Below are 16025 nucleotides of genomic sequence, written 5' to 3'. Positions count from 1 at the left end.
TCGACTCCGGACACGAACCGCTTAAGCGGCTCGTTCCGTACTACAGGGATAACCGAGCAGAGTTATCGTTGACCTTGACGGTTCAGATTAGTTACCGGGTGTTATAAACCCACTATTAATCCCTTATGTGATGTAAGATGGAGATTCAAACAAAGGAAAGGACGCAGCGAAACGGGGAACAATAATTGGACCAGCACATTTATTCCATGCCACACGGCAGCACGGAAGGCACGTGTATTACAGTCAAACAAGAAAACACAATAAAAGCAAATGAAGAGACACACGTAGATCTACAACCGAATAATGCAATTCACACGGCAACACTTATAACAGTTCTACTTCACCAGACTGGCGCCACACACACGTTTACACAGAACCCAAAAGAAATGGAAGTCGCGACTTCCCTTAGCGCGTCGTCCAGCCCTTGGCGACCGTAACTCCGAGTCCCTCCGGCGTGGTCCACTGGGCTCGTGCCTCGCACCTGCACGTGTCGTCTGCCCGACAGGGACGAACGAACAGAACCTCCGACCAGGAACAATCACCACAACTCTCGACAATTCCCCTTCAGGGACAAGGGAACAGGGACAAGGGAACGACGTTATTGTCGACCTTCACGCCAACACCTTTTGTAGGGTGGGCTCCATCCTTCGCCCCGCCCTATTTCTGGTCCACCTCCCTTCTGGAAGCTTCCTAAAAAGGGGCGTGCCCTCTCGTTCCCCCCTCCCCGCGCCGTGCGGGGGACGAGGAAAGTCAGTTTTGGCTCGGGGCCAGGGAATTATTCCCCCAAAATGAGGCCCCCACCTTTTTTCACCTTTGACTTCTGGCTCAAATCGCACCTCCCCCATGCCAAAGCGCAGGAAAAGCAGGAGGGAAAATCCGGCGGGAGACATTTAAGCGGGAGTTTTGGGCGGGAGATGCCCCTTCGCACCCTTGTTGCTGCTGCCACTCCGCTCCTTTCATCCGTCCCGCGGAGATCGTGACCGCACGGTACTCGTTGAATGGAGAGTGGCGAAGATGGTGGTAGCGTAGTTGTGGAAGGTGGCGTCGTGGTGTGAATGGCGTGATTGTGGGCGTCGTGTCGTGAATGGCGTGATCGTTGAGATGTTGGTTGTGGCGATATTCGTGGTTGTTCTTGCACCAAAGTAACGACAGCAAAAGAAAAAGGGCTAACTGAAGAATCGCAGCCCGAATGGATCACATATATTCCCTCGAAACAACGGGTTTGGGATAACTACACATGAACTTACCGATATATCTCACCTGAGGACCCTTTATGGTGTAATGCGAATTTCCACAGCCGTAACAATATAAAAGGTCCCACAGCTGACAGTGCATTTCAGTGTAGAAACTCTCCCGTGAAGTCCAAGGAACTGTCCGTAGAACTCTGAGATAGAAATGTGAGGAGGCATAGATCTGGGGAAGGGTGCAAAACGATTTCAAGAGTGTTGAGAGTTCCCAAGAGCACAGTGAGCTCCATCATTAGGAAATGTACCTTGGTCAGGGAGGTGACCAAGAACCCAATGACCACTCTGACAGAACTACAGAGTTCCTTGGCCAAGGTGGGGGAACCTGCTGGAAGGACAACAGTCTCTGCAACAATTCACAAATCTTGGCTTTCTGGGAGAGTGGCCAGATGGAAGCCACATCTGAGAAAAAGGCACATGACAGCACACCTAGAGTTTACAAAAAGGTTTGTGAAAGACTGAGAGCATGAGGCAAAATATTCTGTGGATTGATGAGATGAAAATTGAACTCTTTCATCTGAATGCAAAGCGCTATGTCTGGTAATCGAGCACAGCTCATCGCCCATCTAACACCATCCCTACCGTGAAGCATGGTGGTGGCAGCATCATGCTTTGGGGATGCTTTTCAGTGACAGGGATTGGGAGACTTGTTTGGACAGAGGGAACAATGAATGGAGTAAAATGCATGCAAATCCTTGAGCGGAACCTTCTTCAGATTGCAAAAAGACCTTCGACTGTGGCGAAGATTTATGTTCCAACAGGACAATGACCCGTAGCATACAGCCAAAGCAACACTGAAATGGCTTCAGAACAAGAACATGAAAGTCCTTGAGTGGCCCAGACAAATTTATATTTAAACCATTTTTAATTCATGCTGTAATACCACAAAATGTGTAAACGGTTGAGGGGTGTGAATACTTTCTGAAGGCACTGTGCATTGGGAGGTTGATCCACATCGTTGAGGAGGTCACGTGGATCTAAATCATTGTCACTTGGGGATTGAGGAGGGGGGAGGCAGAACACGGATGGAGGTGGGGTAGAGGTGTGGCTTGTCCCATGATTTGTGCTTACTTGCTGTGGTTAAGCTGGATCTTCAAAACCGGGAGGGCTCTGTTGGTGGCAGCACGGATGGGGAGACAGCTTGGTCCATCAATCATATCGTGGTTGCTTGCTCTGGTTAAACTGGATGCTTCGGGGCCGGAGTGGTGTGGGGTGGCTCCGTCGGGTGTGGCACGGATGGGTAGACGACTTGGCCGAATGATTCATGGTTCTTTGCTGCGATGAATATGGATGCTTCAGGACAGGGGAGGGCTCCATTTGGCCTTGTATATTCGTGGGTGGTGGTGGTGGTAGTGGTGGTATTTGTGGTGGTGTCCAGTGGTAGTGGCACAATTGTGATTTTGTGCACATGTTGTGATCACACTTGTTGCACTTCTGTACACACATTGTGTGTGACATATACATATTATATACACGCTTTATACATGACATTATACACATCATATCCAAGCCCATAATCCACTCACTGGTAGCGATGGTCAAATGTTTTGGGAGAGCACGCCAGTCTGCAAACCTCCAGGCCTCGCACCAGGCCATGTCCTCGAGAGTTTCTGTACAGGGATCAGCAAGCTATCAGCTCTTTGGGCAAGTTGATCAGAAAGTTTCTGTGCATGCGTGCCAAGCATCCTGGGACGGATTATGTCATTTTGAAATTCACATACTCTGTGAGAGAAAAATAAATTAATATGAAGAACTGCAACACAGGATGAAATCATTAGGTGCTTCAAGTCTATGCAATGGTTGTTGACTGACAGTTTGTCCATGCTCTATCCTTTTTTAAATGCTGAGCGTCAAGCAAGTAAGCAGCACGTATAATTTGTCAAGTCTTGGCCCGGCCCCGGTTCAAACCACGGATCTCCCAATGTCAGAGCAGGTGCTCCAATCATTACGCGACGGATCCCCATGAACCATTGAACAATATTTCCCGGTTACAAATAATTAAAACACAATTTCTTTGAATTGTTGTACATGTTTAATTAATATATTTCCTCACTTCTAAAGATCTCGTAATGAAAGGTTTTTTTTGTTATTTGTTTCGATACCAAGTCGAGTCTGATGAAAGAGCTGGAACACTCAATGGATTAGGATACAACAATATACGGAACAGTGGGGGGTTGGTTGGGGGGACACCAACAGCAGGGTTACGAGGAAGACTTTGGGGGGGTAGAGGAGGACACATGGTGTGGACAAGACGGATACAGGAGCACACTTTCTTCGGGAGGAAAACTGGAAATTTGGGAGGGGGAGGGGTTGGTGTGATGGGTGTAGAAAAGATCATGGTTTTAGATTGGGGATGACCAGAGATGGTGGTGAACAGCTGCATTGAAGACCAGGAGGGAAAAATGAGATTGAAGAGAATGTGGAAGTTGGTTTGAGCAGTGATCCTGAATTTTGGTAGTTTAGCCAGAAGGAGGTTGATGGTGGACCTTGTGCACCCTGCATGAACCTGGGGGGGGTGGGGGGGGGACAAAGTATGGAAAGAGCAGAGGATGCAAGACCAGAAAGGAGGTGGAATAAGCCAGATATCACCAACCTGTCTGCAGTGGGAAAGTGATGGGCCCACAGACTTAGCTTCATCATGGGAGATTCCAATGATCGTGAAGGCCTTGGTTATTTTTACAACTTGAGGCAGAGGGGCATGCATGTACTATTCAGATCCAAAACCACCCTGAATACTTGTTCTTTATTCTCGATCCTCATGACAGCAAATGTACCAAAAGTCATTTTACCTGGCTCTTAAATTATTAACGTTCATTTACGAGTATAATTGATCTTGTAAAAACGTGTCAAACGAAGGCAGCTATGACATCAAATTTTATTCTCCACCTGGAAATGCAAGTTTTCGATTGAACATCTATCGACTTTATCCGAATTTTCTTTCACCAATTCGATGTAAGTGCACTCTGTTCTTGTCATGTTGGCAAGGAAACAGATCGAACAATCGTTGGCGTTTTACAAAATTCAACTTGTGAGTGATTTCATTTGTAAATTAGGTTCTTTTTATAGAAAAAAAATCTAGTGACTCTCTCCGTCCATTTCGACCTTGTTGTGAGCAATTTCTAGTCCGATAACGATGAAGTGTCTTGATACTTGAAAATAAGGACTTGTGACATGACCTGGAAAATGTGACCTGAGACTTGGAGGAAAAAAAACAAAGTTTGTTCCAACTCTGTCATTTTATGAGTACGCTGTCAAAAAAGAGATACCATGGTGTCTTTGCATGCATTTTTTTTTCCAGTTAATAATATTTCCTTGAACATCAGCAGTTAAAAGATGATGGTGCCTCCATTGCGGGGCTATCACTTCGCTGTTGTGCGTTACATTTTAGTTTGCCGCGAGTTGCTCGGAATTGAAAAGTGTTTTGAGTTGTTCTCTCGATTTTTTGCAAATTGGTTTACCTACTCTGACCCCACAGCTGAACGAGATCTCAAAGGTGAATTGCATGCCCCAGGTGCCCAGGAACGTGGGCCGGCTCACTTTAACTTTTAAGAACAGTGTCGTGGCAGTGCAGCATGCTTCTCTAAAGGAGGCCCAAAATTTCAAGCAGTTATTGGATGGCTTTCAGAAACGTCACAAAGGTTGGTTTTTTGGGTTCTTGTTGCTCAACGTTTGTAAGCATGACTGTAGTCCGATGATAAATGCTTCTCGATTTAATTTGAAAGTCTTATTCCTCCCCGGTATATTGGTATAACTTTGACCAAATTTTAGTTGGCCTGTTCCTGTTATCTGAACTCCTGCCTCGTGAAGCAATGACTTCAGACAATTTGGGTTTGTCCATAGTTTCCAAATGTCCAGGTTGTAATTCATGTTAACATACATTGATCCATACTGTTACGTCTGAGGGGGGGGGGGTATGCATTCAAAGGGTAATTAGGATGTTTAATTAGGTATGCCATGCTGTTCGAGTTTACCAGGATCTCGATGTAATAAGTAGCAATTCAGTGGTGATAAGTTGTCTAGTAAATGTCCATTTCTTTAAGGGGGAAATGATAATTGTCACGTAATTAGATAGGGAGACGGGATAGGGTAAGTGTGTATGCGTAAACCCTTTTAGTATTCCCTGTAGGCTTGCCGTGACGTAACAGGACAGTGCTGCGGATGGCTCCGCCCCGTGATCACGATTGGCGGAAGGCGACGGCAGAGGGCCAATAAAATGGCTCGATTGGAAGTGACGAGGACTCGAGTATAAAAAGGTTCTGTTCGGGAAAAGAAGAGGAGGAAGAGTCATAAAAAGAAAACGTCTGGTCGAGGCTGTTGGTCTCAGAGCGTGCTCTCTCGTCGCGCTGGTTCGTTCCTCGATTCGTCGTGTCTCGTGGCCTTGCTGTGCCTCGTGCCTCACCTCGGTTGGCTCTGGAGTTCTGCTGGCTCGGAGTACGGGACCGAATGGCGGGCGGACCTGCCTCCCTCTTCTGCTCGCATCTTGGCGCCAGAACTGGCTCCCTGGCGGCTGTGAGCGGTCTTGGGCCTACACCCGGAGGTCGACACCACCAGGAACAGCACCACGGTGTCTCCTGCCCCTGACAAGCGCAACGCCAGCTCGTCCGGCGCCAATCCAGTGACTATTGCATCGACACCACGGGCAAGCCTGACCACCAGCTACGGTGTGTGTGTGTGTGTGTGTGTGTGTGTGTGTGTGTGTGTGTGTGTGTGTGTGTGTGTGTGTGTGTGTGTGTGTGTGTGTGTGTGTGTGTGTGTGTGTGTGTGTGTGTGTGTGTGTGTGTGTGTGTGTACCTGGTGCCTTAGAGGGTTTGAGATTTGTATATCCATTGGAATTGTTTGTGTTTTCCCCACACCACCATCCCGTCGAAACGCCCCGGATCCCTCCTCTTGCCGAGTCTTATTATTATTTCTGGTTAGAGAAATAAACATTATTAATTCAGTGAAAAGCGACACGTGCCACCTTCCTCGTCCCGTTTGCTGTAGAGTGATTAAAACCGCCATCTTTGGGATATAAAAAAATAAACCGCCTCCATCGTTTCGGCTCATTCTACGTTGGCGGGACTGTTCAAGTCCCGTGGACGTCACAATACTCATGTCATTCTCCTGCATGTTATATATGTACAAGTTCCTCCACTGGCCCTTCACTAGCGATGGCAGTGACACGGAAAGTCATGCGTGTGGGATCTACTGAGGTCTGTGATCTAAATCTCATCAACTCCAGCGTCATGGGACTCCAACAAAGTCAAAACATCAAACTATGTGACGTCTTAGAGTACGAGCTTGCACCTGTACCAACATCAATGTTCGATGAAAAGGGGGAGATGAGAATAGCAAAGACCAAGTCGACATTGAAGAAGAATCTCCAAGTGGAAATCTAAACAAGACTGGGTCCACAACCTGAAGTCACCATCTTAGATGGTTGTGCAATCCTCTGGGTTATTCATTGGCCTAACAGGGGAATTGTGCAAGACTTTGTTGACAACTTCATGAGCTACATCATGGCAAAGGTGGACAAATCAGATGTATATCTGGTATTTGACAGATATCATGATTTCAGCATCGAGTGGAACAAGATTAGCAAGAGCTGGGCAGCAAGCTAGCAGGCACCACAGGTTGAACCGCCAGACTCCACTGCCTCCACAGCTGGTGGTTCTGTCAGTAACTGAGAACAAAGTTCAGCTGATAGAATTGATTTGCCAGAATTTGATTGACGTTAGTCAACAGAGAAAGCAGAGCCAACGCAGGCTCATCATTACGGGACAGGAGTCTACCCCAGTGGAAATACACCACAGAGCCCAAAGGTGTCGCACTGATTTGAAGACGACGCATGAGGAGGCAGATGTCATCATGATTCAGCAAGTTGCCGAAGATCGCGCAAAATGCATCACAGTCATCTGTGATGATACTGATGTGTTCATCTTGCTGTGTATCACTTCGCAGAACTTCATCTGCAATGCTGCGTAACAATGGAAGCAATATGTCCTGGCCGATCGTTGATCGACATTGGGACCACTGCCAGGATGGTGCAAGACCTACTAGCTTTACACGCACTGACAGGTTGCGACACCATTGCCCAGATGTATGGTAGAGGTAAACTGACTGGCAAGAAGACACTTGCAGCAGGTGAGCAGAAGAACTTCAAAAACTTGGGAATGTGGATGCATCTATTGACGGTCATCACCGAAGCCACTGTGTTCATGGCTGTTTGCTATGGTCGCAAGGAGAGAAGCAACATGTCTGATGTTCGCAAAGAGGTGTGGTCTATGAAGATGACGAAACCAAATGCCATCAAAGCACCAGACCTAAAGGCTCTGCCACCAACTACAGAGTCCTTTGAACAAAACGTGCGACACGCTCATATCCAGGCAGCAATATGGAAGTCAGCTGCTGAGCTGCAGCCACCACCTCTGGATCCCACACAGTACGGATGGAAACGTGATGAGGCATCAAGATCATTACTTCCAATTCTGCTGCCGTCCAACGTCGCTTTTGCACCACCAGAGATCTTGGAGCTAATACGATGTGGATGTTCCTCCGACAAGCAATGCTCCACAGCTCAATGCCGCTGCACAGCAGCCAAGTTACCATGCACAGTTTTCTGTACGTGCCATGGAGATACTGGCTGCAGGAATGAGCGCACCAAGGCAGCTGCTGCATTTGCCCTTGATGATGATGATGATTCTGACACTGAATGAGACACCAAGCACTGAAGTAGCCTTCATAAGATTTACAAACCTGTTTTTTTATATATATATGAACATTTGATTTACACAGGAATGTCTTCTTTTGTTCATGCTGTTGGCTGCTTTCATTGCATACTGTTGAATTGTTGAATCTGTATGAATAATAAAGTGATCTATATTCACAAAGACTGAAGTGGTTTTTTTTCTATCCATTTGTCTGTCTACATTTTCAATAATGGCGACTGCTTATTTATATATCAATGAGCTAAATTTAAATGTTATTAAATTGTAAGTGGGTTTGTCATGACCAGTGACCCTAAAAACATGGGTGTAGACACCTCAACCAGGCTATTTGGATGCTTACTTTTGGAGATATTAAGAAAAATAGTAATTTCGACAATGGCCTCCGCTAATTTGCATATTAATGTGTTTCTACAAAAATGCTCAAGGGTGCCAGAGTGGCACCAATCGGAATATTCATTCAGATGGTCTGATGATCACAAAAATGCAGAAAAACATTGTGCGGACCCTAATGAACGCTTTTCTGGCCAACACTCTGACGATACCTAAATCCAGCATCACTGCTCATTTCCACTTTTTTTCTCTTCTTTTTTTCCTGCTTGAAGAATGAGCTTCCACATTCTCTTCAATCTTATTCCTTCCTCCAGGTCTTCCAGACAGCTGTTGACCACCATCTCAGATCAACTCCCATCCATACCCATGATCTTTTCTACCCTCACTAACCCCCACCCCAAGCCCTCCTCCTTCCAAATTTCCTGTTTTCTCTCTTAAGAGTTCCCTTCTGTATCCATCTTGTCCACCCCATACATCCTCTTCTGTCCCTTATTCCTCCCCACATCCATTGTTTGTCTGCCTCCATCTGGCTTGGCCTTCAGCTCTGCTGCTGTTCCTGTTGTCCTGTTGCATCCTGATCTGTTCAATGTACTTGTATGAGCTCTTCCACAAGCCTTGACTATGTATTAAAAAATAAATAAAAGTGGGATTGGGAGGAGTTAATGGGGGTATAAAAGATCATGGTTGTGAATGGGGTATAATCTGAGATGGTGGTGAACAGCTGTCTTGAAACCTGAAGGAAAGAATGAAATTGAAGAAAATGTAGAAGTTTAGGATTAGTTGTTTGTTTGTTTATTTGTTGTTGTTTTTTGTTTGTTTGTTTGTTTCCTTATCGAGGTTTAATTTGAACCATTCTGTATATTTGATTGCTATTAGCTTGTTCTTGAAGGTTATTGCTATGATTTGTTGTGAAGTATTTTATAATATTTGATTGCTTTGCACTTGACAGTCGTCATACTGTCATTGGTTGCATGATGGAATTTTGTTGCTTTTTGCAGGTGTGAAGCCCTCACAGGGGTCATACAACTTAAGCAACGTTATAACCGGAAAACAATCCCCACGGAAGATCGACAAACAATTCTCCGACACAGAAAATCTGGTGAGCGTCTGCATACCACTGGCTCCAATTTTGCTCAAAGCTATTTCCCTTCAGGAGCCAAAAAAGGTGGTATGTATCATCCACCTACCTGATGGTCTTAGTTGGTGCACAATAAAGATACCGCCATGTTGTTTGATGAACAGTAGGTGAGTTATTGCCACCATCGCGGTCAAAATTACAGAAATTCCTGCCCTTACCTACATGTGCATTGCATCACTTGTATCGTGGCCTCTCAATGATTCACCTTGTGGGAATTATTTGTAATTTGATCCTAGTCCGATGTGCGTCTGTTCATGAAGACTTCTCTCCCTTAGCCTCCCTTTTCCTTTCTTTAACCTCACTTTCCCTTGACATTGTTTTCCTTTGCTTGTCCTTGTTACATTTAATTTCCTTCCCTTTTCTCCCTCTTTTTTTTTTTCCAATCAATCCCTCCCCCGTTTTTTTGTACATATTGTTACGTTTGTGGGGTAGATGGAGTAACTTCATAGTAAAGGTGGGATTGTATAGTTTAGCATGGTCCATGGGTGGGAAGGAGGCATTTTGATGTAAAATAAGTAGAGAAAACTGTCAACTTAAGATTGTTATGTGTCACCACATGGGGGTTGGTGCTGTGTTAATGAGGTAGGGTTTAAGGCTAATTTCTCCCAGTATGTGATTGCCCTCTGTGACCTTTTCCTATTTTTTTGCATTTACAAAGCTGGCTATAAAAAGAAACGACACTTTAACAACAACAACCGGCAAGCCACGCCCCGAGGCTTGGGATTGGTCAGTGTGATGTAAGAGGAGATGGTTGGTGTGAGGTATGCGGTGGAGACAAGGAGGGTCTCGCTGACTGGTCCCTCCTCAACACGGTGAAGAAGGCTGCGTAATTCTCGTGTTCGTGCTTCGTGAATTTGCCCTTGTGCTGGAGCAAGATGTGAGCCATTACTGTTCGGATGATTCGCCAAGGAGAGAGACAGACAGACAGACAGACAGACAGACAGACAGACAGACAGACAGACAGACAGACAGACAGACAGACAGACAGACACAGCAATAACTCTGCGTTATCCCCTGGTGTGTTCGAGGAGCAAGGTGGGCCATCGTTGTGAGTGGACCTGGTATCAGAGAGGAGTGGGGTCGGCATATTCGGTCGAGAGAAGAGACCGTACTGCGGTTGGTGAGCCCTGGTGTTGAAGACCACCGCACTAATTACCTCATGTACGTTTCTCACGTAGAGAGTGGCTTGGTTCCATTTTGGGTGCCTGTTCCCACCCAGGACGACGCGGTTCGATCGCCAAGCTCATAAAATATTTTCTCTGGACACCCAGATAAGTGCCAAAATAAAGGGAGGGATTTTCTTTTATTTTATCTTTCCCCTTGTCTGTTTCTGTTCCTGTGTGGAGGCATCTCAAAATTTGCTCGAGGTTACTCCACATTACATTGCCTCATACTTTGATTTATTTTTATGATTACGCTTTGATTTATTTCCATTATAAATGTTTGATTTATGTTCATTAAAACCTTATTTGTTATAATTGCTTGTGTCTGTCTTCGTTGTGGGTTCGAGTATAAACCCTTGTGCTTCTGTCTGGTACATGCCCTTGCCGCCCTCCATTTTGTGCACTCAATAATCTCCAAGGCAGAACCGTTTGGTTGTCCATCCAGGTTGGTGTTAACCGCTCGTTCATGACAATTGGGTCGGGGTAATTAACTTCTTAACCACCTGGACACGACAATATTGTTGTGGGCCGGGGTCGGTGGCGATAAACGACCACTCGGGGGAGCAGTGGGGTCGTCTCCACCGAACACCCCGGAATTTAGGTCGTGACTCTCGGATAAGTCTGAAAGGTCATGGGTCCCTTAGCGGACCATGGTCGCCAATATTTCGACGGCGTGGGGTAAGGTTAATTGCCTAATTTCAGTATACCTAAGTACCCACGTCGTCTAACTCCCGGGGAAAACCACACCCTTGACGGACCACGGGCAGAACGGGCCGTTTACCGAGCCCGATCCGGGTGTAAACCAATTGGGGATTACCAAGATCCGTTGGTCCAAATGAACAATTTACGGCACGAACGGCCTCCCTAATTCCCAATACGCACCGTGCTAAACCAATGAAAGAAAGTGACAGACAATGAGCTGATACATTGAACAATTGGGGGTTTATTTATCATGGGGCAGGGGAGCACAAAGAGCAGAGTGAAAACCGAATACGAGAAATGCAATTTACAAGGAACACAGGCACTTAACAGTTTCTACTTGCAGACGGGGCCCACGGACACACACACACACACACACACACACACACACACACACACACACACACACACACACACACACACACACACACACACACACACACACACACACACACACACACACACACACACGAAATGGACCCCGTGGGGTCTTTATTCGGTCCCTCAGCCCAGGAGGGAAAGAGGAGCTGAGAACCAGGGCCTTGTCGGGTACCTCTCCGCCTCGTGCGGTCACACCGAACTCCAACCCACCATGGTGGCTCTCGAACCCACGACCTGAAGTACACGGCCCACGACCCTGGCTGCTCGGCCTCCACCACCACGATGAGCCACCGCGAAGGTCTGCAGACCACGTTCGCAGACCAAGCCACCATGAGGAGCCACCACAAAGGACCGCAGACGAAAAGCCACCATGGCCAAGACCAAGCCAATCGCCACGATGACTGCTGTACTCTGGTCTTGACAACCACTCCACTCTCCTTGACGAGGCGAACACTTCCTCTGGCTGGGCAGAGCCGGCCTCAGGTCATGAGCCTCCTGATTGGACGGGGCGTCTCGGAGGCCCGCCCCCCAATGAGGCTCTGTAGTAGCTTTTGGCACGCTGGCCTCCCATTGGCCGGAGCGCCTCTGCCATGCTCGCCCTTCGCCCATTGGCTGGAGGAAACGCTCCATGCCCTTCCTCGTAGCGGAGCCTCTATCTAAAGCGATGGAGGCTCCGCCCATGTCTTCAACCAAAAACACGTGGGCAATGGAGTCGGTGGTTTGAAGAAGTGAAGGGGATTTGTTGTAAAAAACTAACTATAAAGAAACTTCGCAGCGCACACACGTAATTCCCGTTAGACATAGGGAATGGGACCCTAACTATAACACATACTTATCGACATAACTGAACTTGAAAACTGCTATCAGGCTTCCAAATCCGTAACAATATGTACACAGGCTTTTGTTTTGAGGTTTTTCCTCTTCCCCCCAACCCCCCCCTTCCAAAACCAAGAGATTCCTCGTGCTTCATCAAGGCTTTCGGTATCAACCTTGAAGAAGTTGTTGATCACCATAGCAGAGAGACATGTCAACACATTTAGTTCAATAATTTATTTATTTATTCTGTCTTTTTCTCAAAGCTGCAAGATTCTCAGTTGTTGTTGTCAACAGTTACATGTATGTTGTGGTTTCTCAGAGCCCTAACAAGCGCCCATCCATGGATGGTCAATCTGACATGTTAAAGAGGGGGTTGAACACGAATAGTCCACTTGGCACACCGAGCCGGTTTCCTTGGCAGTCTGGCCAGGCGAGCAGGGGATTGAGAATGGGGTTGTCCACTTCGACCCTACGCACGCCTGTTGGAGAGAATCGGTACGGATATTTGCTTGTGCAAGAATATTTCTAAATTGCTGCTTCTGTGCATATCTAATGCAGAAACATGCCTATTTCGTTTTGATAGATGCTGCAGGATTCTTTGGGGAATATTTTGAGATAAAGGGGAATGTTCAGATGTTGAAACTACAAATGCTTACATCATGTTAAAAATGGTGATGCTTATTATACCACATGTGCAAAATGAAAAGCAGGATTAAGCAAGTGTGTCACTTTGTCCATCTGTCCTTCCACAAACATCAGGTTGTGATCGAGGAACAACTTGACTTCAGTTGAATGTTGTGTTTTGAACAGTAATCAGAAACCAAACATGTAGTTTTGCAGTTCTTTGTCTCTGAATTTGTCCCGATCACACATGCGCAGAGAGGAGCAAGATAACTTTTTTTATTTTTTTTAAAACTCTGTCTACCTGTCTGGCAATCAAATAAAATTTAAATCATTCCAAACAGAAAACATAGTGTTTTTAAGGATGCCACAAAGGACACAAACAGGCAACACCTTCGGCATAAAGTTGACAAACCGGAAACATCTTTCCTGTCCCAGAACACGGTGCCCGTCACTTTTCCGGCTGACGATTTATTCTTCAACTTCTTTGACGACTATTATTTCTGGTGCCACCCCTTTGATTGATGCGTCATTTCTATTTGAAAATGGTTCACCCACGGATAGTCTACTGCAATTATACGTGGGACAAATGTCTCAACTTCCGGCTTCAAGATGTTTGAGTAGTTTTTGTGAATATTTGTTCCGTACAGATTGTCTTCTGATTTGTTTTTATGGATATCATTCAGCATTGAAGGTATGCAACGAGCACAGACCATGGAACACCTGTCATCCTCAAAATGTTTTTTTTTCTTTTTTCTTTCTATACAAAGTCAAGGCTCATGGAAGAACTAGAACACTGAATGGATCAGGATGCAACAAAACAAAAGGAACAGCAGAAAGAGGTTTGGGAAACACCAACAGCAGGATTAAAGGACAAAATAGAGGGAGATTTGGACAAATAAGGGATGTGGGGAGGAATGAGGGGTAGGGGAGGACGTACGGGGTGGACAAATTGATACAGAAGTTAAAACTGGAAATTTGGAAGGAGGTGGACTTGGGGGTGTTAATGGGGGTAGAACAGATCATGTCTTGGCTGTCTTGAAGACCTGAAAGGAAGAATGAGATTGAAGAAAACGTGGAAATCTATTCGACAGGTGGGGAATACAAAAAGAGAAACAAATGAGTGAGCAACAATTCTGGATTTTGGGAGTAAGGGGTTGATGGTGGACCGTGGGCACCCTGCAGAAATGTGGAGGAGGAGGATTGGGGGGGCGGGACAAAACGCATAAAGAGCAGAGGTGTCGGTAGAAGATTGTATGGCTTTTCTTTGAGGACTGGTTTCCCATTCTTAAAATGCTTTGCCCACCGTTTAATTGTGCTCACATAGACGGTAGAGTCACCATACACATTTTTCAGATGCACATATGTGTCCATATGATGTTATTCTCTGTGCAGTTTAATTTTAATTAATCACAGCACTCTACTTTGTACGCACTTCAAAGTTAGCAGCCATTGTATAACTGCTTGCAGTACCAGTCGGGATTGATGGTTAGGAAATGCTTCTTTCTGGATGGGTTTTTTTTTTTTTAAACCAAACTTGATGCACCACAAACACCATTGGAAACGTCACGATATGATCAACGTGCAGAATCTATCTGTGAATTTGCCGTATACATTAACAGTGGTCAGTGGTCACGTGCCATTTGCTTGTTTGTCAGGACTGAGAAGAGGAAGAGAGCTCTGACGCCAGTGGATGAACTGAATGGTGATTATGCAAAAGAAAATGATTTAAGGTAATATTGTTTACTTCGTCGATCCGTGTTTAATTGGAATGCTTCCTAGATTGAGTTTTGTTGACACTGACAGTTTCAGACGGGACAAGGTGTTAGTTTGTATGTTGTTGTGGATCTGATTTTGGCAATTGTATCTTTCTGTAATAATTGCACCATTTGTACCACTGCTGTAATATTCTTCCCCAAATTATATATATATATATATATATATATATATATATATATATATATATATATATATATATATATATATATATATATATATATATATATATACATATATATACATACAGTAGACTAGGCGTAAGTCGGCAGCGTGTAACTCGTCACTTCGTCTAAGTCGTCAAATGTTGTCCGTTCCCACGTAATGGAAACTCAAGTAAATTACCACTCCTAACTCGTCACACGGAACTGCTGCCTCGTGAGAAGCCCGATTTCATGGAATCGTGATCCTCGCTCATTGGTTTACACCGCCAGTGATAGGCTTTTTATAACTGCGTACACACGTGGATCGCACTGCAGGCAGGACAATGGCGACTAAGCGTAAGCTTACAACTAAAACCTTCCAAGAAAAATACGATATTATCCAGTTTTGCGAGGCAAACCCACTGATGAAGAAAACAGCCATAGCTGAGAAGTTGTACATCAAACGGCAGACATTGAACGATATCTTGAAGAATAAGGGCAAGATATTTGGACAAGTGGAGAAGATCGCGAGACCGGTGGTAAGTGTGAAATGTGTGTCCTTTGAAGATGTCGATGACGCGCTCATAATCTGGTTTCGGCAAATGTCGGCTCAGCCAAATATTCGGTTGGATGGTGAAATGTTGCTGCTGAAGGCACGTAAATTCGCTGCGGACCTCGGGCATGATGATGCCGAGACCTTGCTAATGCACTGGATAGACAGATTCAAAGTGAGGTTGGGAATCGGCAAGGTCAAGAAGTGCGGCGAATCGGGCAGCGTGGATTCGGCAGTGGTGCACGACTGGAAGGATGGCAAATTGAAAGATATCTTAGAAAGGTATCAGCCTCAGGATGTGTACAATGCCGATGAGACTGGGCTTTTCTGGCAGATGCTGCCAGAAAAGTCTCTGGGGTTCATTGGTCAATCCCATCATGGTGATAAATAGGCGAAGTTGTTGTCTTCCAGTTGTTCATTATCTTTACTTTTGATAAACTGATTCATGAATTCC

General features: G+C 45.5%; 1 protein-coding gene across 5 annotated transcripts in view; it reads left to right on the top strand.

Moving 5' to 3' along the window:
• Window positions 1–16025, top strand: part of USP37 (ubiquitin specific peptidase 37) — a 118456-nt gene that overhangs the window by 51268 nt on the left and 51163 nt on the right. For 3 of the 5 annotated variants that reach the window (XM_085893255.1, XM_085893253.1, XM_085893254.1), the window contains exons 3-6: window positions 4720–4882; window positions 9280–9380; window positions 12798–12973; window positions 14758–14832. In XM_085893255.1, the coding sequence (XP_085749381.1) occupies window positions 4720–4882; window positions 9280–9380; window positions 12798–12973; window positions 14758–14832 (515 nt within the window). The remainder of the gene's footprint in view (window positions 1–4719; window positions 4883–9279; window positions 9381–12797; window positions 12974–14757; window positions 14833–16025) is intronic. The other 2 variants (XM_085893256.1, XM_085893257.1) reach the window with 1 other exon arrangement.

This window comes from Eptatretus burgeri, chromosome 8 (assembly GCF_056783735.1).
Source record: "Eptatretus burgeri isolate ZD-2024b chromosome 8, Ebu_testis_v1, whole genome shotgun sequence".
Classification (NCBI taxonomy): domain Eukaryota; kingdom Metazoa; phylum Chordata; class Myxini; order Myxiniformes; family Myxinidae; genus Eptatretus; species Eptatretus burgeri.
This window is presented reverse-complemented; position numbering and strand designations above follow the sequence as displayed.